The 22,235-nt window shown below is 49.2% G+C and overlaps 2 protein-coding genes across 14 annotated transcripts in view; one reads left to right on the top strand and one right to left on the bottom strand.

Moving 5' to 3' along the window:
• The window catches only part of WDR25 (WD repeat domain 25), a 140,864-nt gene extending 123,571 nt beyond the window's left edge, over positions 1-17,293 (bottom strand). The window contains exons 1-3 of one of the 12 annotated variants that reach the window (XM_081829929.1): positions 17,182-17,293; positions 16,167-16,419; positions 13,416-14,260 (exon numbers count right to left, since the gene is read on the bottom strand). In XM_081829929.1, the coding sequence (XP_081686055.1) occupies positions 13,416-14,222 (807 nt within the window). In that variant the 5' untranslated portion in view covers positions 14,223-14,260; positions 16,167-16,419; positions 17,182-17,293. The other 11 variants (XM_081829927.1, XM_081829928.1, XM_081829930.1 and 8 more) reach the window with 11 other exon arrangements.
• Positions 17,276-22,235, top strand: part of WARS1 (tryptophanyl-tRNA synthetase 1) — a 32,111-nt gene continuing 27,151 nt past the window's right edge. The window contains exons 1-2 of one of the 2 annotated variants that reach the window (XM_081829938.1): positions 17,400-17,414; positions 18,228-18,398. The gene's annotated coding sequence lies outside the window, so the exon portion shown is untranslated. Of the gene's footprint in view, positions 17,415-18,227; positions 18,399-22,235 lie in introns of both variants that reach the window. The other variant, XM_081829939.1, reaches the window with a different exon arrangement.

Raw genomic sequence — 22,235 nt, forward strand, 5'->3', positions numbered from 1 at the left:
CGACTGAGCCACCCAGGCGTCCCCAGAGCCAGCATTTAATCGATGGCTGGATCAATGGATGACCAAATGAAGAAAGAAGTGGAGACACCAAGTCTTCCCATACTGACTCCAAGGGCCATCTCCCTCATGCACTCTATGTCACCTGGTCCCTGGGGCCCTCACTGCTCAGACTGCAGACAGAGAGCCTAACACAAGGCCTGAGCAATTCACTGGCCACACAAGCCTAGCAGCACATCCCAACCACCAGGAGCCAACATCACGCTGGAAAGCCGGAAAATAGGAAGCCCACATCTGGAAGAGCCCAAGTTCCTTGAGAGGCCTGCTGGCGTCCATGGGCGCACACCATATTATATGTTCAACGAATCAAGGCAACTGGAGGCAAATTGGATGGCAAGCCTCCCATGTTTAAGAACTTGGCTTCGCAGGGATTACAGAATAAACCCTGGCTTGAAGTTCTTGATAATACCTTCCATTTGTAAGGGTTTTACAGTTTACAAAGTGGTTTCACACACCTAACCTCGTCTGATCCTTACAGCCCTGGAAGGTAATTATTTCACAGATAAGAGTGTAGAAGCCCAGAGAAATCAGGATGGGAATGTGCCAACCTCACGTGCATACTCACAGCGTGCCGAGCACCGGGCCAGGCTCTGGTCCCTGTATTCAGGGCCGGGCTCAGGGCTCTCTCCAGGGCAGCACACGGCCACTAGGGGCCCGGCCACAGGCACCCACCATTCCAGAAGAGGCCACAGAGTCCCTGACCCCCGCTTGCATCTACTTCCTAGCCCACTGACAACGTGGGCTCCAGCCTGCACTGAACCTTTCCATCCTCACCCCTTTCCAAGGGGTGGATACTCCCCAAGGTGACCAGTCCTGAGTGCTGGAAAGTTCTTCCTCACAGGGTGCCAACCTCTTCCCCCACGTTTCCACCATTAGTCCTGCTTTTGCCCTAGGAGCAAACCAGAGTACAGCCCATTCCTCTTCCCAACACAGGCCTACCAGCACCTGAGGACAGCCACCATGCTCCCCCACATGTCCCTGTCACCGGACTAACAGCGTCATGGCAAGACTCCAAGGAGCCAGGGTATTTCAGAATACACTTGAATGAGAGCAAAGAACATGGAAAGAGACCAGGACGAAAACAAACAACTTTTCTAACCAAAGGTTACAATGAAAATGTGTTTTAATTTGTGTTTTTGTACCTTTCAAAATAACACTTCAACTAGTTCAGAAAGAGACCACTTGTGTTTATAAAAGCTCTTCAGTTTTCCCTGCAGTTGTCGGGCTGCGTAAACACACTGTGAGCAGGGAGAGAAATTGCTCCTTGTGATACTGTTAATGCTGGCTTGTATGCGAATTAGAATTCTAAACTCAGCAGGTTAAAAATGTTCTGAAAGCAATTTTGGTGTTAGTTTAAATAATTATAGATCACATTCACTTAGAGAAGGGCCTTTGCCCCCTCGGGGCTCCAAGGGAAAATTCCAGGCATGATAGTTAAGCAAAATAGTTGGTTATTACGCAGGCTTTGCAGGGGCAGTACAAATTGGTATAATCCTTTTGGAAAGCAATCTGACAGGAGACGTATCTGGACCCATGAAAATGTACAAGCCTTTGACCCAGCAGTCCCACTTCTGGGAATCAACCCGAAAGAAATAATCCAACAGAAAAGGATTTCATGCATGAAGATAACCACTTCAGCATTATCTATAATAGCAAAAATTAGAAACCACCTAAGTGTCCAAGGACGGCTAAGTAAATTACAGTTAATCAACTCGATAGAGCATCATGGAACCAGCACAAATTGACGGCCCTCCAAAGACGCAGAGGCGGCTGGTGGCGCTGCGGCAGGAGAGGCTGGGAGAGAATGTTAAGTGGGAGAAGCAGGCTGCAAAACTGTACGCGCACTCTGTGAAAAACACAAGCCCATATGGACCAGAAATTGATGGGAGGATGCTGAAAGGATAATCGTAATTGAGGTGTATGCTGGAATTGGGAGGTTTTCTCCCATCATTTTGTAATGTTATTAAATCTCCTTCAAAACAGGCAGAAGGGAGGGCAGAGAGAAGGGGCAGGGAGGCCGAGGGAGGCTGGGACCCTCCAGGATCATGTTTCAGTCACACCGTTTGGAAATCTAACCAAGCAGGAGGAGGCAGTGCCTCGGCCGGGGCTGAATCTACGCACCTCCACCAGAGCCGCAGGATGACACCGTTATTACCCACACGGACATCCCACTAGAATGAAATTACAGACACAAATCAAACCATGCTACCCAGACCTTTTGGTGGGACCCTTTTACACTCTGAAGTTACTGAGGACTCCAAAATTCTGCTGCTTAATGTGGGTTATTATCAATCCACATTTAGCATATTTGAAGTCAAAATTGAGAACACTTAAAAATATTAATTTATGGGGCGCCTGGGTGGCTCAGTTGGTTAAGCGACTGCCTTCAGCTCAGGTCATGATCCTGGAGTCCCGGGATCGAGTTCCGCATCGGGGTCCCTGCTCGGCAGGGAGTCTGCTTCTCCCTCTGCCCCTCCCCCCTCTCATGTGCTCTCTCTCATTCTCTCTCTTTGAAATAAATAAATAAAATTTTTAAAAAAAAATATTAATTTATGTAAAAGTATCAATAATAAACCCATTATATGTCAACATAAACAATATCTTTTGTGAAAAATAATTATATTTTCCAAGACAAAAAAACCAGCGAGAAGGCACTGTTTACATTTTTGCCAGCTCCTTAATGGCTGGCTTAATAGAGACAGCTGGGCTCGCAGAGCTGCTTCTGTAGTTAATCTATTGTACACGTCCCGTTGCCTCTGGAAAACTCCATGTACGCTCATGAGAGAATGAGAGTAAAAAACACAAATAACTTCTAGGTACTATCAGAAAAACAATTTTCACCCCCCAGACCCCATGAAAGGGTCTCAAGGAACCCGGGGGCTCACAGACCATACTGAAAACCACTGCAATGAGTTGCAGCGTTAAAACCCCGCTGCTGCAGGACCCGGGGTGGGGTGGGGGGGGCGCGCAGGGGACAGGTTTAAAATTACATGGATAGTTGGAACTCAACTATGTTGCCTTTTATTTTCATAGACTGGATGGAAACACACCAAAAGTCTACAGTCATTGCCTCTGGGTGCAGAGATAATGGGCAATTTTTTTTTATACCTTCCTGATTTTTCCATAGCGTATATGTATTTCTTTTATGGTCAAAAACAACATTTCATTTTTGAGGAAAGGCTGGGGCGGCCGTGGCGCACCCGTGCCCTGCGGAATAAGCTGGATGGGAAGAAGGTCATTTTAAATCATTAGTAGCCAGCATCAGTGTGGGGGAGCATCACGAAGCAGGGCTGCTCCTTAATATACCAATCGATCCCTGGCACCGAGCGCACATTCATCACGGCGGGCACAGCCTGCCCCAGACCCACAGAAAGCCTGGAAGAGATGATGAGAATTGAAACTGGCTCAAGCTAATCACTGCTAGATGAAGGTCAAATATAGGTGACTATTTATCAGATCTTGAGATGGGGGAGGACATGCCATGCTCTAAGGCCAAAGGACAATTACAAAGGGAAAGGTCCATACACTTGACCACAAAAAAATGTCAGGTTTTCCCTGGAAAAAAAGAATAATAACAACGAAATACCAAAACTCAAAGTCAAACAACACATGGTGGGCGGGGGAGGATATGATGACAGGTCAATATTGTTAGTATGTAAATTGCTGCATAAGAGAAATGCTAAGATGGCAGGAGACTGATGGACAAGACCCACAAACACTTACTGAGCATTAACGAGGTGCCGGCCTGGTTCTAAAGGAGCTGCACACAAATGAATTCATTTGGTTCTCAAGACACCACTCAATTAACAAATGTTTAAAAAAGTTAATAATTCTACCACTGTCAAGGGGAAAAAGAAGCAGTCACATTTACACATAACTGAGGATATGGCATGTGTCATAAACGGGAAGCCACTGTAGGCACTGAAAAGAACAAAGTAGATCTGTGCGCTGGGAGGAAAAGCTAGCAGCTGGAGGACGCTATGGAGAGGGTGACGTCTGCACACCCCACACGGAGACCCCAGCCCTTTCCCCAGCTCAGATGCCTGAATGCAGGCAGCCAGGGCGTGAAGAGTCCTGTCTGGGAAACTGACCCGGCTACCCAGAACACCTCAGGAGGTTCACATGGCGGGGGATCCTGCCCTAGATGCCAGGTGGCTGCCTCATCACCCTGCAGCAACCTCCCTGTGGACAGGCCCCATCCTCGCACACACTTACACACACACACACACACACTCACTCACTCACACACATAGCCTCTGGTTAGATCGGCTTTCACCAGCCTCCTCCCTGAATGGGAATGAGCAGTGCAGCATCCCCTCACATGAAACACAGACACCAAAACAAAAGGATAAAAGGAGGTGACAAGGGGCAGGAACATTTTCCAAAACACAGGAAAACTTTCAAAGAACTCCAAGAGCTAAGAAAAGACCTTGTAAATATGCAATAAAAAAATGACATTCTTTACAAAAGGAACATTCAGAAAACAAGAAACAGCTCTTGAAATGTAAAAATATGACAGATCAGAATAGAACACTTTTCTGTATATAAGTTACACTTCAGTTAAAAAAAAGTTTAAGTATATGGAAATACAAAAATAAAAAAAATTTTTAAAAAAGGATTGAAAGATAAAGTGGAGGAGATTTCCCAGAAAAACAAAACATTAAGGCAAAGAGAGAACTAGAAAGAAAATTAGAAGCTCCATCCAGGGACACCCAGGCCAATGAACTAATCTGAGTCCCCAAATCAAAGCCCTTGACAGGGAACCTCCCCAGGGGTATGGCCCATCTCCCTGTGGCCCCTGCTCCACCAGAGGGGACATGGTGCCCGATGCCTCACCCCTAGCAAGGGAAGATGGGAAGACTGGCCTGGAAGCAGCTCCAGGACCCCTGGCTAGGGCCACTTTGTTGCTAGGTTTCTATAGCCATCTGGTCCCCCTGCAGTTTAGCCTGGGTTCACAGCACTTTGTTACGGGGTTGAGGTGTGGGAGTTCCCAGGGTCCTGACACCACTGGCCTCCCTCGCACACACTTCTGACCATCCCCTGATGCCCTTGCCCCTGCGCCCTGCCCCACTCCCCCCACACGGGGATCTGCACCTGGGGGAGACGCCTGAGTAGAGACAGCAGAAGCTACGAGAAATGGTGACAAGGTTGGACTAACTTACCCACCCCTTCTTTTAAGGGGTAAAAGTTTGGGGGGAAGATAACCATCACAAAAATTTTAAATGCTACTTACAAAAACAAAGTACCTACGGTATAATTAAAACCAGTTGATTCTCATGGGAAAAAATGCGGAAAGGAAAAGCTCCTTACAAAATATTCACAGTTGTTATGCCTGAGTGGAGATCTATGGTTTTATTTTTAATTTCTACCTTTTTTTTGTATTTTTTTCCCAAAATTTTACTACTTTTATGATAAAACTAAGTTAAATCTAAAACAACGTATTTTTTTTAAAGGAGGACAAAGCCATCGCTGGGCAGTAAAGGGGTGCCTTTAAGAATCTTCTGGGTCCAAGTTTTAAAAGCAGCAAGAAATAATTTACTAAACTGTCTCAACTCATAACCGTGCCAATTTTGCAATCTGCATTTTTCAATTACATTAAAAGCATTTTCCCAAATTGCTCTATTCTTCCCTTAATGACACGGGATGAGACTGGATGAGGCTGGTTCCCTGAGGCCAGATCCGCACCTTCACACAGCACGGTCTTCTCCCCCTCAGCGTCTGGCAAGCACACAGCCCTGAACTGTTAAAGTTCAACGGAATTAAGTTTTCAAAGAGCAGAAAACACAGCTTGGGTTCTGCCACACTTTCCTTTTCTTATTCCTCCTTCAACTCAAGGTTTTTTCTGCAAGGCAAAAGCTTGCAAGGCCCTTCTGGCAAGCAAACGGAAAGTGGGAAATGTCTCATTTGTTGGCCTCCGAAACGTTGCAGCTTTCATACGGGGGAGAGGAGTGTCAAAAAAAAAAAAAAAAAACCACTTCACTTCCCACGAAGAGAAGGTTCCAGCTCAGGATCTCACGGCAATTCTCAGAGAGGCTCGGCAACCCTGCTGTCGATGGGCCTGAAGCCCTTGCTCCCACCCCTGGGACAACTGAGACGACCATGAACTTTCCCTGAAACAAAAATACACAAAAGGTCGGAAGGGAGAGGAGGAAACAGTGTCCAGAGAGGGAAGCATCCTAATACTTCCTACACAAGATCCCAGCTCCACATCACCACCTGACTTCACTGTGTGCCCTCAGGCAAGTGTCTTCCCCTCTCTGGGCTTCTGTAAAACAAAGATGGATCCAGATGATCTCTGCATACATGCAAACGCACCACCCTGTCTCTCCCGGCCTTCACCTAATTACCCTCAGTGCACTGTTAATCATTCACTCCCCAAATACCACACGCCCACCACCACAACCCAACCCTCCTCCCCAGCTGTGCGGCTCTCATTTCCAATAGATTTGCCTCGTGCTTGGAATAAATTGCCAATCATCTGCATAATGCTCCACGACTCCCCACTCTACACATCAAATCATTTCTCAATCTCATTTTGTAAAATCCATCAAAAATAATTCTTTCAAAACTGAAATAAACCTTCACTCTGGCACTTGAATCCATAAATTCCTTGTCTTTGAATCTGAGATATATTACTTTCTACAAAGCACATCTAAGATACCCTAATATAATCAGATACGCTAACAATGATAAATCAACGGGATCCTGTAATACATAAAAATGCAAATCCAAACCACTATGGAAATCATCTCTTCTCGTTATGTCCCTTAACAGAACCACAAGACTTTGAGGCTGGGACAGAGCCTGGGTACCACTTGAGCGAGGGGATATGCTTTTCCCTTTATCCTCAGAGGCAGAAGAGCAGAGTGAATTTTAGATCCGTTTGCTCTGTGGTCTGACAGCTTCCCATCTTGCTTCTATAGTTTACCAGCTGTGTGACCATGGACAAACCCCTTGACCTCTCTGTGCCTCAGCTTCCTTGTCTGTAAAGTGGAAAGAAGACCAGCCCTTGCCTCACAGGCCTGTAGCCAAGAGGAGCTGGAACATTTGGAACCATTCCCAGTGGGTGGTAAGCACTCGGAGACGGTGAACTCTGTCCAGCCTCTCAATAGTACTCACTGTCAGAGGCCACAGAGCTCACAAACAGCACAATGAGACCCCCAATCTGGGTCTTCAGCCTCCAGAACAAAATCCTTTCCTTCACACGCACGTGGGAAGGGGGCCTGAGACCCATGTGAACCTGGTGCCACGCTAGGTGGGCGCCTCTCCCCTGCCCCCAGACTCACTCTCCTGGGCCTCTTCAGGTACGAAATTGCTCCTCTCCACGCTGCCGGAGGCCCAGACACAAAACACGCTGAGAGCTGGCAAACTGCTGTCCAATTCATTTTCTTCTATCACATTTTAAATGTGATCAGTTTAGAGACACAGACCCCAGCCCCCCAGTACATGCCTTCCAAATAAATGTGCAGTTCATGAAAAGGCAGCAGGTAAACAGCTCAGTACAAACAAACCCAAAAACTTCTTAAATTTTAAAAGTATCTGTCTCAGGAGTACTGACACTGAACACTTGGGAAAACATGTATCTGTAGACAGATTATTAAAAGATTCACAAAAACAAGAGTTACATTAAGTTGAAGGATTCTGGGTGACTCATCTTTTTTCTAATTGTTTAACTAATCAATAAAAGAACAGGGGAATTAGGAACATGTTTCTCGGCCCCTCCCATATGCTATGCACTGCGCTGCATCTTCTCATTTCTTCTACATAGAAACAACCCTCATAGGCAGCCATTATACCCATTTTACCAATGAGAAAACCAGGGAATCAGAGAGGCAAAGTGATTTTCCCAAAGTCACACAGCTACCAAGCAGCAGATATGGAATAGGAACCCAAGGGTCTCATATAACAATAGCACTGATGCTTTGCCAATCTATTTAGGTTCCACTCACCAGACAGAAAGCCTTTAGCTCAAGCCTGGGTGTAAACCAAAGCCCATCTTACCACACCAGGGCAGCAGAAAAGACATTTATGTATAGCCATGTTCGCCCAAATACTGGCCATTTCAAAAACAAAAGCAGGTAATGATAGGAAACAACACAGAAATGACAAAGCAAAGTCTTGAATTTGAGACAGTCATAAAAATACATTTGGGGAAAGTTTAATAAGGTAGAACAACGCCCCTTACAAACAGCACAAAAGATGGGGTGGGGAGCAGAATCAAACCTGCACACTCTGCAGGGAGCCCGATTCTGTGAACACATGGGAATAGGGGTGGGGAGGTCCAAACCAGGAACGACCCCCAGTGTTAGTGAAACACTGACTCAGGGTTAGGATTACCAACAATTTGTTTTCTCCTTCAGTCTTCATATTCTCTGCATCTTCAAAGTTCTTCACAATAAGCTTTTATTACATTCATGATCAAAAATGAAAAGGTTTTTCTTTTTTAAGTATTATAGGGAAGACTGTTATTGAAAGAATTCCTAAAGCAAACCATTTTGTAAAACAAGTGAACAGCACCTCATTCATACATTTTATTTAAAATCCTTCTGTGTTTCAGAACTCTGAGTTCTGATGCATGGACCGTGGTCCCTGGAAGCAGGAAACACGTCGGATGCTTGCGAGAATGTGCCCGGTGCCTCGCAGAGGGCTCTGCACCCGGGGCCGGTGGTGAGGGCCGCAGTGTTTGGTTGAAGCAGGCCACGTCTGTACTTTTTCCAAGGGCTTCAAAGTCTGAATCCTACCTTTACATGCAGTGGGTATTCAAACGTGTTGAGCCAAATGAGGACACAGGGAAATGAAAAGAGTAGATAAAAGGGTATCCGTGCTGGGATTACAACTGTGAGAAACAGATGCGTGCTACAGACAGGGGCATGAAGGGATCATCAGGAAAGAAAACAGAGCATCAGTGCAGAGTTATGAGTCATTGTTTTATTTTACTTAATTTCTCCAGCTGTAAATTTTTCAAAACTAATATAAGCATATTTTACAGCTCACAGAACATTTAGAACATATTAAAATAAGTATCTTTCCACTGTAATATACCCAATTGAAATTTATGAATTCCAAAGCTACATTTTAAGGAGATGAAGGAAATGGCACTTCACGCTCTTTAGATTAATCAGATGGATTGTGTTGTTTTTCTCTTGATCAGAAAAGAAATCATATTTCAGTAAATGTTACCTTGAATCAAGGATTCTTTCACATTCTAGAAGCTTGAGTGAGCTTATATTAAGTCTTACTGTGCCCCCTAGTGGCAAATAAAATCTATGCACCTAAGAGACCATCCTTTCCCAAAGGCTGGAAATAAAATCCAAAAAAATTTTTTTAATCTTTACTGATCACTTAGCATGTACAAAACTTTGTGCCAGGTGCTACGGAAAATACAAAAATGGGTCTGGCACAGTTTCCATCCTCAAGAGGCTCAAAATCTACAAGGTGTGGCAGATACAGTTCATGGCTACACAGACAGAATGAGAGGCCACTTCATGGTAAGGAAGGGACAAGACTCCTGGGGAGAGCAAAACTGTGAGCACACGGTGAGTGACAACTATGTGCCAAGCACCGCACAGAGAGTCCACATCCAACACTGGTTCTTCTCCACAAAAACCCAGCCAGGCAGGCACAGTCGTGTCCACCATACATACACCGGCTGAGGTTCGGGGAAGTAACTTGCCCAAGATCACACAGCCAGTCTGCCACAGAGGGAGGATTCAAACTAAGTGCTGTGACCCCAGCCCCCAGGGTCTTCCTTCCCTCCTGATGCAGTGGGGCTCAAGAAGGCACTCCGGCAGAGTTTAACCAAAAGACAAGGGGAAACGCATCCTAGGAAGGGAGCACAGAGTTGGGGGGGGCGCCCTGTCATACCCACCTCTTCTAGCTCTTTCCCCACTGCACCATCTGCTCTCTACCCAGGACTGGGCTACAGGGAGCCAGGGCTCCTGCCGGTGCCCACAGCCCCATACTCACTCCAGACTCAGCATCCACAAGCCTCCCACTGCCCCCTCCACCTCATAGGCCCCCAAGATCTGCCGCGTCACCACCCTCTGACCCCAGGGAGGGGGAAGAACACCATCCTGCCTGGGGCTGCCAGCTGCACACCAGGCTACACATGCACCTGAGGCCCCAGCGAAACCGAGGCCTCAGCCAGGACTTCCCTCCCCGGTTCCCAGCCCTGCTCTCACCTAGTCCCCAATCAGTTTGCCCATCCCGGCTCCTCCAGCCCCTGCCACACATTCTTCACACTGAAAAGGTGCTCAAAATCAATTTGCCAAATAACTCTGTCAATGAAAACTGTCAAAGATCTTGCGCACAAGCAGGGAGAGAAGCAGGCTCCCCACTCAGCAGGGAGCCCCATGCGGGACTCAATCCCAGGACCCCGCGATCACTACCTAAGCCGAAGGCAGACACTTAACCAAATGAGCCACCCAGGCGTCCCAACTGTCAAATATCTTAGAGCAGTGAGGATCCTGGCCCAACCATTTGCATATATGGCTTATTAAAGCCCTGCTTTTTCAGGACCCCACAGGAAGAAAGAGGTCAGGAGACACTGACCCCAGCAGCCATGACGGCAGTCGCGCCCTGTCCCTGGACCACCTCCAATGCCACCTCCGCAGCCTCGCCATGAGGGACAGACAGTGAAGTGGACAGGGCTCCCTGGAGGCTGCCAGGCCAAGCAAGAGGCCGGTGCACACATCACCTGCAGCACACACACCACCTCCTCAGAAGGGCAGGCACAGCAACTGCACCCGGCCCCACTGAGGGCAGTTCCACAGCGAACGGCCCAGGACCCAGGTCTCAGTGAATCACTCCAGGCAAGGCTTTCCTACGCAGTCCTGCCTGAGCGCCTGAGCAGCTTCCCAAGCTGGGCCAACTGCGCCCCCTTCTGGTCACAAGGTGTCACAGCTAGTTGGCTGATGCAGGGTCCCCTCCAAGGATACGTCCATGCATCCCCAGTACATAGCACCTAGCACACTCATCTACTCCACAAACACCCACTACACGACTGAACACACACAACACCCAAATCAATGGCTTCACTCAGACGTGCTCTGTTTAAAAACTATACTACAGCGGGGATGCCCCTGCTTAGGAAACCTAAACTTGGCGGGCAAAAGTGATCCAAGCAGGGCCCACAGAGCGCCTCCCTGATGCTGGGTGCAAACCAGTCCTCACAGGGCTCCCAGCCTGCCCCTCGCCATCAGGAGGCGCGACCCTGCAGATGGCGGGCAGGTGGCAGGCATCCACTAGGGCATACCTGCTGCCCTACGTCCCTCCACCTGTCTCTGCCCACAGCAACCCAGCCTGTCCTTTGACATCTCCTGGCAAGGCGCCTCCTCCTCCAGCCTGTGCTGCCAACATCTGCCAGACGGCCCCCTCCCTGCAGGGCCCTAGAAAGGTGCTGCCCATGCCCCTCAGGTGGCCCACCTGTAACCACACTACCCCCCACAAAAACATGTGCCTGGCATTAGACTGGGTGCTTCAGACACACACGCCTGGGCACTTGTCCCACCTGAGAAGTGCCAACCGTAGGTCTCATCAGCTTGTTTTATCAGGGAGGAAAGAGAATCTGAGAAGTTAAGTGTCTTGCCCAGGGTCACAAAGCTGTTGGGGGATGAAGCCAGACCCCGAGGCCCAGATCACTCTAACTCCAGCCCATATCCAGGGCCAGCCAGACACGGCCTGGCACTACACAGGCCCCACACGGGCCCACCAGAAACCCTCCAGACGTGCTCCTGACCCAAGGGCCCAGGCCCCACTCGGCCCTCCACGGGCGCAGACTCAGGAAGGAGCGCGGAGAAGCCCCAGCACTGTGGGATTGAACCACGCATGTTTCAGTACACACCATGGACACCAGAAGCCTCCTGAGCAGACCTGAGCCCCCACCCTCACCGAAGCCCAGCGTGCAAATCCCCAGGCTCCACACTAAAGGTGGAACATGGCACTGTCCCCGCACAACTCCATTAACCTTGCCAGAAGAGAACACAGACAAGTCGATTCAGGACTCAAAGTGGCCACTTAAAAATGATACCCAACAGTTTAGCTCATTTCAAAGCCTTCACTGTATTTAGGCTTCCTTTCTTCATTTCAGAAAATGCCTCCTGGGAGAAAAGCCCAAAACATAACTTGCAAATACAATGTCCGGGGCAGGATAGTTCCAGAACTGTAAGGAAAACAGACGGAGGAAGCTGACATTTACCGAGCACCTGTGGGGTACCTAGCTCTGTGCTGGGGTTTTGTAAGCGTTTTTCCCACATGACTACGATTATGCCCTTTACAGATGAGACACCAGATTCGGAGTGGGGCCAGCTAACCAGCTGCTCCACAGCAAAGCTGGATCTGCAGCCACGTCCCTTCAACTCCAAAGTCATGTTCTTTCCAGGAAGCTTTGGTTCAGCTCGCATTGACTTGGCACCTACTACATACAGGTGAGTTGCTAGGTGCTGAGGAGTGAGGAGGAGGGACAGAGTATAGCCCAAAGGGCTGGAGACAGGTTACAGGAGGGGTGACACACGCGCTATGTGACACCCCTGTGCACGTGGGGACTGCTTACTCCAAGTCTGTATGACTTCAGTAGCTTTTAAAATAAATAAGCAACAATGAAAAGAGTTTCTGTATGAACCGGAAGTCCTCCACAGGGCATCCACAGCCATTCCTGGTCTGGGCCCTGCCTATTTCCGCAGCCTTGGGCCCCTCACGCCCCATCAGGCCCCTCAGTGTTTCCCATGCTTATGGCCAAGAACATCCTTCCGCCCCATCTCAGCCCCTGCGCCAAGTGAACCTTCCCCTCCTTCTGGAAGACTTCACCAAGCCCTTCCAGCCTGGGCTGCTGTCCCTCCCAGTGGGTTCACGGTTCCTGAGCCCAGGGCTATGAGAGCCTCTCCACTTGTCCACAGCCCCTACCACACCGCATGCCCTGAAGCCAGGGACCAGGTCTGTCTACCTCTGCTCGCCTGGCATCCAACACAGAGCCCGGCACAGAGTTGGCATGGCTCAACACTCCAGGCGGCTCACAGGGGCCCAGGATTTGTCCTGAGCCTGCTTTCCTCTCCCTCTGACTGCCCTCACTCAGTGACCTCATCCCCCAGGGCTCCAGTGTGTCTGCACGTCCTCAGTGCCCCCATGAGGAATAAAGACTAGCATTCTCTGGTGGCCTAAGCAAGGCAGCGTCAGCAGGGAGGGGACAGAATGGACCAACAGTCCAGGGTGGGTCACTGAGAACACACTCCTGAATGCAACAGGGAGAATTACAGAAATTCCCAGAGATGTTCAGCACCCCTACCTCACTGTTGTGAAAAACAAAACACCCCAGCAGTTTACTTCTAAGAATCCCTGAAAAGGCAGCATCACTCAAGTCTTACCTTGAAGGTTTTGTCCATGGAAACTGAGAGAAGCATGTGGCTCTTAGCAAAGACTGGACACCACTGAATGCTGTTGACAGGGCCCCTATGGCTTCTCAGGTGGAAGAGCACTTTTCTGGGAATTGTGGTTTCTTTATACTGACTGTCCAAATATGGCTGAATAAACTCAGAAACTCTGGGGGCCACACAGAGAGGGGCCGGGGCACGCCCTGCAGATGGACCCTGGGCCTCCACATCTTTATTCTTGCCAGTTTCTGTGCTTAATGCCTGTGACTGTCGTAGTCTTTTCGGGGTGTAGGGCACGATACAGTCCTCACACCTTTTCCTCTGAAGGGAGTTGCCATTTTTATCTGGGGTTTCAGATTTGGTTTGGGCACAGAAGGATGGTTCAGGGGAGTTGTAAGTTCCCCAGGAGAGTTTCACCTGCCTAAAGCGGGCAGCTGTCAGGGGCACATGGCCAGCTGGAGCGTGGCTGGTCCACAGGGAAGGTCGAGGAGGCTTATCTGTGGGGAAGGTGACATCAGGCTCCGTCCTGGGCCACTGTAGCCTCTGGCTAGGACAAGATCCTGGGTCACTTCTCCAGAGCCGAACCAGTGGGAGACAATGGCCAGCAGGGTCTTCACAAGAACCATGCTTTGTGGGCACTGTTACCCCTTCCGTCACACCTGGGGCTTCAGATGCAAAATCCTGCCCAGGAGGTTTGACCACATCAGAGGTGTCTTTCATCTGGCTGACAGCATGAATACTTCCCACGGACTCAGTCTCAGCCTCTGACTCCGAGTCATCATAAGCCACCAATGAAGCCATTGAAGACAGTTTCTTGCAGTCCTTCGAGGACAAACTACCTGAGACCAAACAAAGTCAAGTGTCAGAAAATACGCATGGAAGAATACTTACCACTGTGTGTAATTAAAAGAAAACATGCCACCCAGCGAATCCACAATTGGAAAACTCTAAGAATAAACACATTAAAAAATGAGGACTTTTCTATACACCAGGCATAATTAGAAGATTTAATTTTCTTAAATGAAGACTATGGGATATCTGTGAATAATTTAAACAAAAAATTAGCAAGATCTAAGAAGAAAACTAAAATTTTATTGAAAGACATAAGAAAAGGACCTCGCTAAATGGAGACTGGATGCCTGGACAGAAAGATTCAGGATTTTATTTATTTATTTTTTTAATTTTATTTATTTATTTGACAGAGAGAGACAAAGCGAGAGAAGGAACACAAGCAGGGGGAGTGGGAGAGGGAGAAGCAGGCTTCCCGCCGAGCAGGGAGTCTGACGCGGGGCTCGATCCCAGGACCCTGGGACCATGACCTGAGCCGAAGGCAGACGCTTAACGACTGAGCCACCCAGGCGCCCCAAAGATTCAGGATTTTAAAGATGCCTTTTGGAAGGTCAATTTAGGCCTTTGAGGGTAGGTCTGAAAATACTAAAATGGAAAGATGTCCAGAACCCACCCTTACCTTCACCCTCCCCTTGGTTCCAGTGCCTCCTTTACCCCCTGCCTAGATATCCCATCTCAACCACAAGCCAGTTGGGGAGACAGACCCACAACACAAGACCACGGCATTCAAGGCACCAGTCCCCCCAATTCTGAAGGTATGGTCCAAATCTGCCAGTTTCACCCCAAACACACACACAGCAGTGAATTTCCTCTTTCTAAAAAATTCTTCCTGAAAATTCTGAACCATCATACATGATAAATTGCTGCCAACTAGTTTCTGGAAAGAAGTCCTTCAGTCTGCAGTTCAAGCCTGTGCTCTGAAGAAGAAGTACAGTCAGGAGGAAAACGAGGATGCCCAGCACATCCCGGGCAGCAGAGGGCGTGCTGGAGCAGCACTAATAGCCACACACCAAGTTCTGAGATGCCCCAGGTGCCCTACCTTAGCGTACCACAGAGCCCCTCCTCCAGATATGTGGGGTCAGGTCAGCACCAGAGACTCCCTCTGGGTCCCTTGGTAAGCCACTCAGCCTATCACCCAGCTCTTTCCCTAGAGAGTGGGTTTCGCATCCCCTGGAATCCAACCGCTTCACCCCGTCCACACCTTTCCCGCAAAGGGCACCCATCGCCTGAAGGGCTCCATTGCTTAACACATTACGTCATCATTCAACAAATGTAGTCTCCCTCCTCCAAAAATCCCACCACCACCCCTCCCCCGCAGCCTAATCTAAGCAGGTAACACCTTCCATACACAAAGCCATCCTCTAAATAAAACTTATATAATGGACTAATTATAAACTAGCGGACTGTGCTCTGCAAACAGTGTGGCATTTCTGTTCTCTAAATACTTAGCCTGGTCCTGCTCAGACATCTCACCTGTCTCAACTCCTGTACACAGCACCACACCCCACAGCATGCCATTCCTTCCTGTCACAGGGAACCCACCAGGTTCCCCCCACCAGGGTGTCTGTTTGTGCTCAGCCATTAAGATGGATTCCCACCCACCTAGCTGTCTGCAGCACTTGACTCAAAAGAGAGGCCAATGGCCAGAATTTAAAAAGAGGTCTATGGTGGGGTGCCTCGGTGGCTCAGTCAGTTAAGCATCTGACTTGATTTCGGCTCAGGTCCTGATCTCAGGGTTGTGAAATCAAGCCCTGCGTCAGGCTCCGCGTTCAGCGCGGAGTCTGCTTGAGATCCTCTCCCTCACCTCCTCTCCTGCAAGCTCTCTCTCTCCCTCCCTCTCTCTCAAATAAATAAATAAAATAAATTATTATTATTCAGCACTGATGGGCTACTCACCAAGCCCCACAGCAGGCGCCAAGAACACCGCAGCAAGCCACACAGTCAACGATGGCCTGCGTTCACCACGCTCACATGCAGTGGGAGAGACAGACCACAGTCAAGTGAAACACAGGGCGTCAGGTAGTAAGACATCCTACGGAGAAAAGTAAAGCAGAGGCGAGGAGAGGTGGCAGTCAGCTTGGCTGCAGTTTCACAGGGACCTGTGGGCACTGCTGGGGAGGAGGGGAGGGAGCAGAGGGGGTGAGAAGCCCTGGAGGAGGAAACCGACAAAACTAATCAAAAGGGGCCAGAGAGGTGGCGGCAAGGGTGACTCAAGGAAAACGGGCAAAAAATGGAGAAGAGTGGGAGCACCCGGGAACAATGGAAACTTCAGGCGGAAAGTGTTTGCTGCCTTTTATGTTTCTAAAGCAAATGGGGGGGAAGGAAAATTCTTCATGGTGGGGGCGGGGACCCAACCAAGAGGAGGAGGTAAGGGCGCCGCAGAAACGAGCGCGGAACGGGGGAGCGGCGCGGCGAGTCACCAGCAGTCAGCTCCACGACGACAGGACTTCCCGTTTTTTGTTCACTGTTTGAGCCCCAGCGTCTAGAAATATTTGTGAAATGCAGCCTGGGGGGGGGGCACCCAGAAAGTAAAAGAAACGGAATATTCTCATTCAGCAAACACGGCCTGATTACCTACTCTGTGCCAAGCCTCATGTTGGGTCTGGTGTGTACAGAGATTAAACACAAAACACGGATCCTGCGCCGGAGACCGCAGACTGAGGAAGGCAACCAAGAAGAGACGACCAGGGATGGGTTTTGAAGGATGAAGAGAAGTTGGCCGAGCTGTCAAGAGCTGCAGGTAGGGCGGGCCCAGAGCTCTGCGCGTCCGGAAGGCAACAGCGATGAAGGACGGGCGAAGGACGGTGAATGGCCCGCGCTGAAGGGCGCGGAGCGCTCGGGCCGCCCCGCCGCCGCCACCGCCGGGTCTCAGCCCCCTCCCGCCCACGGGCCCGCCGCTCACCACACGCACCGGAAGCGCTCGGTCCTGCGGGAGGCCGTCCGGTCTGCACTCCGCACCCCAGGTGCGTTCCGCTGGTTCCGGGGCCTCCAACCAATCATCCGCGGCCTCCGCCCCGCCCCCACGCGAACAGCCAATGATGGGGTAGCCGGGCCGGAAGTTGTTCCGGCCGGAGGGAGTTTCCACGGACGCCCAGGAGGCCGCCCGTAGCTGAGCCGGCGGCGCTGAAGGGCCCGGCTGGGCCGGTAAGTGGGGGGATGAGGGAGGGCGGGAGGCCGGGGCGGCGCCGGATGACCTGGCTCTTCCGCCGCCGCCTCCAGGCGAGGGCCCGGAGTATCCTCCTCAGAGCCCGGCTCGCTGCCCGCCGGGTTCTGGCACCACGAGGGGCGTGGAGGCTGTCACGGCGCCCCTCGCCCCCCTCCTCCGAGCGCCCGCGTCCCCGTCTGTCGCCCACTCTCGCCGGCACCGACCCTTCCTCGTCCCCTCCTTCTTCCCCTCCCCCAAGGCGAGAGGCCCCCACTTTGAACGAGTGTGTGCCACGTGCTGGGGGCTTTGCCTATAGTATCGCACTCAGTTCCCTCCGCGGTAAAGTTAGGAGGCTTTTTTATGCCCATTTCGCAGATGAGGAACCTGAGGATGAAGCAGAGAGGTAATGGCACTTGCCCAAGGTCTTGACACGAGAAAATGCCCAAGCTGGGATTGAAAGCTAGGTCCGTCCGACCCCAGAACTCCTGCTCTTTCCACTGCATTGCGCTGCCTCGGTGAGCAGCTGCGGGGAGTTCACAGCCGCCTTTCCGCCTTCCCACGACTACACATAAACAGTTACACTAATGCAGAGGGTGGGGAACGGGAAGAGGGTGGAGAGGTTACATGGAGGCCAGTCTGGAGTATGGGGTGGCTGATGCAACGACCGGCTAATGGCTCGGTCTCCACCCGTCCCCCCCACACCCCCACCCAACCCACCCCTGATTGGACAGCCTCACCAAGGAGGTTGGTCAAGAATCTCAAGTGTTTCTGAGAAACTAAGTAATTTATAAAAAATCCCTACGTGCAAATAGCTGAAGACTAGGGTAAACAGGAAAAAGGAGAGAAGACCTTTTTCTAAAAAAGAAACTGAAAGAAACAGGGGAAGACTATAAAAGAAGACCTCTGGCTGCTCGGGGCAGTCTCAGCCACTCAGCTGCCCAGCGTGACCAGTGGCCACGTCTGCAGTGCCTCCCACATCCTGGGTATGTATTACCATCTTCACGAGGCTTAGATCTCGTTGGAATTTTAACCAGCCTTTTAGCAAAGCACTGAAAACCTTGGTTTGGGGGGCAAGGGGTTGTGTCTCTTAGAATCAGGCTGTTGTGCATTGTATTTCATCCCGTTGACCCGAAGCTCAGGTGATTCACAGCTTCCAAAGGGAATGGAGATACTCGGTGAGCAGTTGCCTGTTTGGCCCTACAGCTCATCTTGCAGCACCTTCGAGTTGGCTCTCACGCACGGTTTTCACTGATGAGGCCTCCTTATATACTCAACATCCTAACGTGTTAGCTTTCTCATTGTCATACACAAGAGTATCTTAGGCCTGGCTTCATAGAAGTTCGTGTCTTCGCCTTTTAAGGTAACATGGATTTTATTATTTGAAGGGAAAAATAACCTTTCTTTTCAGTGTTTAACAAAGAAAAGGTGGACGTAACCTGTCCCAAGGTTTGAAGTGTTAAAGGACTCCTTGCTCCACAGAGGTCGTTTTCTTGTCTTCTGAGGACTTGACCATCCAAAGACATTGTCACGCATGCTGTGGGGCCTGGGCGTGAAAGACGGTATCCCACCTCCTGGTGGTACTCCAGGCATCCAGAAACAATGCTCTTCCCGGCTGCTCTAGAATTGGCTGTTTATGCCCCCTTTCCCCAAATTGTAGACCAGTGTATTCTGATCTGTGAGATGATTTCAGGATGGCCCAAGTCATTGTCATGTTCTGTTAAATGGTTCTATAATTCTTTCTCTTCCCCATCCCGAAACCACCCAGTTTCTTCAAGTGCCTGTTATGCTCTTCCAGAACAATGAAACCTTTCAAAATGAGCACAAGATTCAAGATCTTTAAAAAGAGGAATTGAGAAGTAATTATTAAGAGCCTTTTAGCTTTCTCTTTAAAAGTGCATTAGGATCTGCCATGGATTATGAAGTTTTGCTCTAACTCCCAATACTTTTTTCAGAGGAGATGGTAGTTAACTCCATAGATTACAGTTTTGTTTCTTTGTTTTAGATTTTACTATTTGTTAAATAGATAAAACAGCTCTCCTAACAAAGATTCAAAGCTCTATTTGCCCTTTATGCGGTAAACACTAAGACAGTCGTTCATAGAGTTTTTGCATCTCGGACCCCTTTGGAAAAGTAACCTGGATACTCTGCTTAGAACCGTGCACATACTAGTGTGTATGCAAACTGTTGATGTCATTTCAGACATGCTGAACTCTGGGTTAAAAACTTCCGAAGTTAAATTTCATTATAAAAGTTAACAAAAAAATAAAGGAGCATGTCAACTAGACGCGAGGAAAAAGGAGAGCAGACACACGAAACGGGGGTAAATGGATGGGCGTGTGAACTAAGAGATTCTGTTATGTTTTCCTGTCTTTTTTTTTTTTTTTAAGATTTTATTTATTTATTTGACAGACACAGCAAGAGAGGGAACAGAGGCAGGGGGAAGGGGAGGGGGAGAAGCAGGCTCCCCCTGAGCAGGGAGGCCGACGCAGGGCTTGATCCCAGGACACCGAGATCATGACCCGAGCCGAAGGCAGATGCTTAACCATCTGAGCCACCCAGGTGCCCCTGTTTTCTTGTCTTTCAAGAGGTTGCATCACATACACATACACACATGCACACAAAATTTATCATGTGGGTGGTTCCCATGCAGTGTTTGCCTCATGATCATGAGAGTGAGGAGACCTTACCTGCTGTTCCCTCATCAGATTTAGCTCCCGTGTGCTTTCAAACGGAATTCTGCTTTGGGAAAACATATTTTTCCCTACAACATGGACCCTAGGTGCAGGCCCCATTCGTCTAGCTGATCCTCTACAGTTACCGGCTCCATTGCAGGGGGAGATTATCTGTCCAGGGCATACCCAGTTATTCTACCTGGTCCTTTCTTTAGGAATTTTTAAGGCTAATGCTTTTGGTCCTACTCGCAGCCTTCAAAACCTTACTGCTGTCACCCATTGCCTTGTATGCCAGATACTACACTTTTGGAAGGACAGGGATAAAAGAGAGTTCCAAAGAGAGCGACCAAGACGGTAGGCAGATGTTAGCAGTGGGTTAAAAAACTAGACTTGGGGTGTGAGACCTGGAGAAGGCACCATGTGGCCAGCCTGGCCCTCCCCAAATCCCAGCAGGCTCAGCACAGTGGCAAAATGCTAAAATTGAGGCTGTGTAAAGTCCACATGGGGAAAATCTATCTTAAACTGGAATAAGCACTTGCAAAGATAACATGAGAGGATATAAACTTTAGGGGGAATATTGAACTGGGTGACTTTTTTTTTTAAGATTTTATTTTTTTTTTTGACAGAGAGACATAGTGAGAGCAGGAACACAAGCAGGGGGAGTGGGAGAGGGAGAAGCAGGCTTCCCACAGAGCAGGGAGCCCGATGTGGGACTCCATCCCAGGACCCTGGGATCATGACCTGAGCCGAAGGCAGACGCTTAACGACTGAGCCACCCAGGCACCCTGAACTGGGTGACTTATGAGATTGATTAATTCAGTAAATGTTGATAAACTGCTGTGTACCAGGCATCAGAGGCACATAAAAGAGTAAAACCCAGTGTTTGCTTTTATTGTCTGGTGGAGAAGACATGAATAACTAAATGCCACATGAGTGCTGTCATCAAGTTACTAACAGAATGCCCGGGGACCATTAACAACCCAGCCATCAGCTTGGCCGCAGAGGTACAGGAACCAGGAAAGGCTGCAGAGAAGAGCTGAGGTCTGAATTAGTAAGATAACCTGCAGTGTGCAAGCAGCGGAGAGAGTATCACATTCCGGGCAGGGGGAGCAGCTGGAATGCTGAGGGAACAAGGGTTTCGGAGGACTTTGGGGTCGGATCCTGGCTTAGCTCCTCTGGCGGTGGGACCTCAGGGCAGTTCTGACTTCCCTGAGCCATCACCTCTCATCTGCTAATGCAGAGCATATACCAAGCCATCCAACTTTGAAGGTTGGACAAATTTGGGATCGTGTGTAAAGGAGCTGGACGTGATGTTTGATCATTTGTGGCTAGAAGTAATTTTCATCCTTTGATTGTAATTTGATGCAGGCCTGAGTGTTTGTTTCTCCTCTCCAGTGCTAGTCAGAGGTTCTTCCGCATTCCTTCTTGCAGGCCTTCCTAAACTGTGAGCTTTGTTATCTGAAGCAGTTATTTCACCCAGCTTCCCTTTTCTGGGAATTGAGGTGATTCTCAGCCAGGAGGGAAAAGAAACTGGTTACTGTCTCATCCTGGTTTCAGTATTATGCTCTCATTGATTTATATAAAGATAAGCCTAGTTAAAATTTATATTCTTCTTAAACATTTAACAAAATAATAAAAATAAAGTACCCCAGGAGCACCTGGGTAGCTCACTTGGTGGAACTTGCGACTCTTGATCTCAGAGTTCTAAGTTCGAGCCCCATGTTAGGGCTAGTGTTTAACTTAAAAAAAAAAAAAAAAAAAACAAATTACCCCTCAGGTTTGGGGTTTTGGTTCATAAAGTTAACAGAAAAAATTTAAATAACTAAAGACATAATAGTCACATATTGAACCTCTCCTGGTGGGGCCAGTGCTGTGCTGGGCTGGTTATTTACCTGAACCATCATGCCCCATCCACACAGCAATCCTGCAGGTAGTGTTACCGTCGGCCCCACGTTACAGTTGAGAGGCTGAGACTCCTCACAGTTAAGTAACGTGCAGGACGGTATTCGAGAGTGTGAGCTGTAGCTGCCTAAGTTTATATCCCACCCCTTCCACTTGTGTTATCTCGGGGAAGTTCTGTAACCTCTCTGTGCCTCAGTTTGCTCATCTATGAAATGGAGACAACAGATCTCTCTCACAAGATTGCTG

This window comes from Leptonychotes weddellii, chromosome 9 (genome assembly GCF_054177405.1).
Source record: "Leptonychotes weddellii isolate Sample4059 chromosome 9, ASM5417740v2, whole genome shotgun sequence".
In the NCBI taxonomy this organism is placed as follows: Eukaryota; Metazoa; Chordata; class Mammalia; order Carnivora; family Phocidae; genus Leptonychotes; species Leptonychotes weddellii.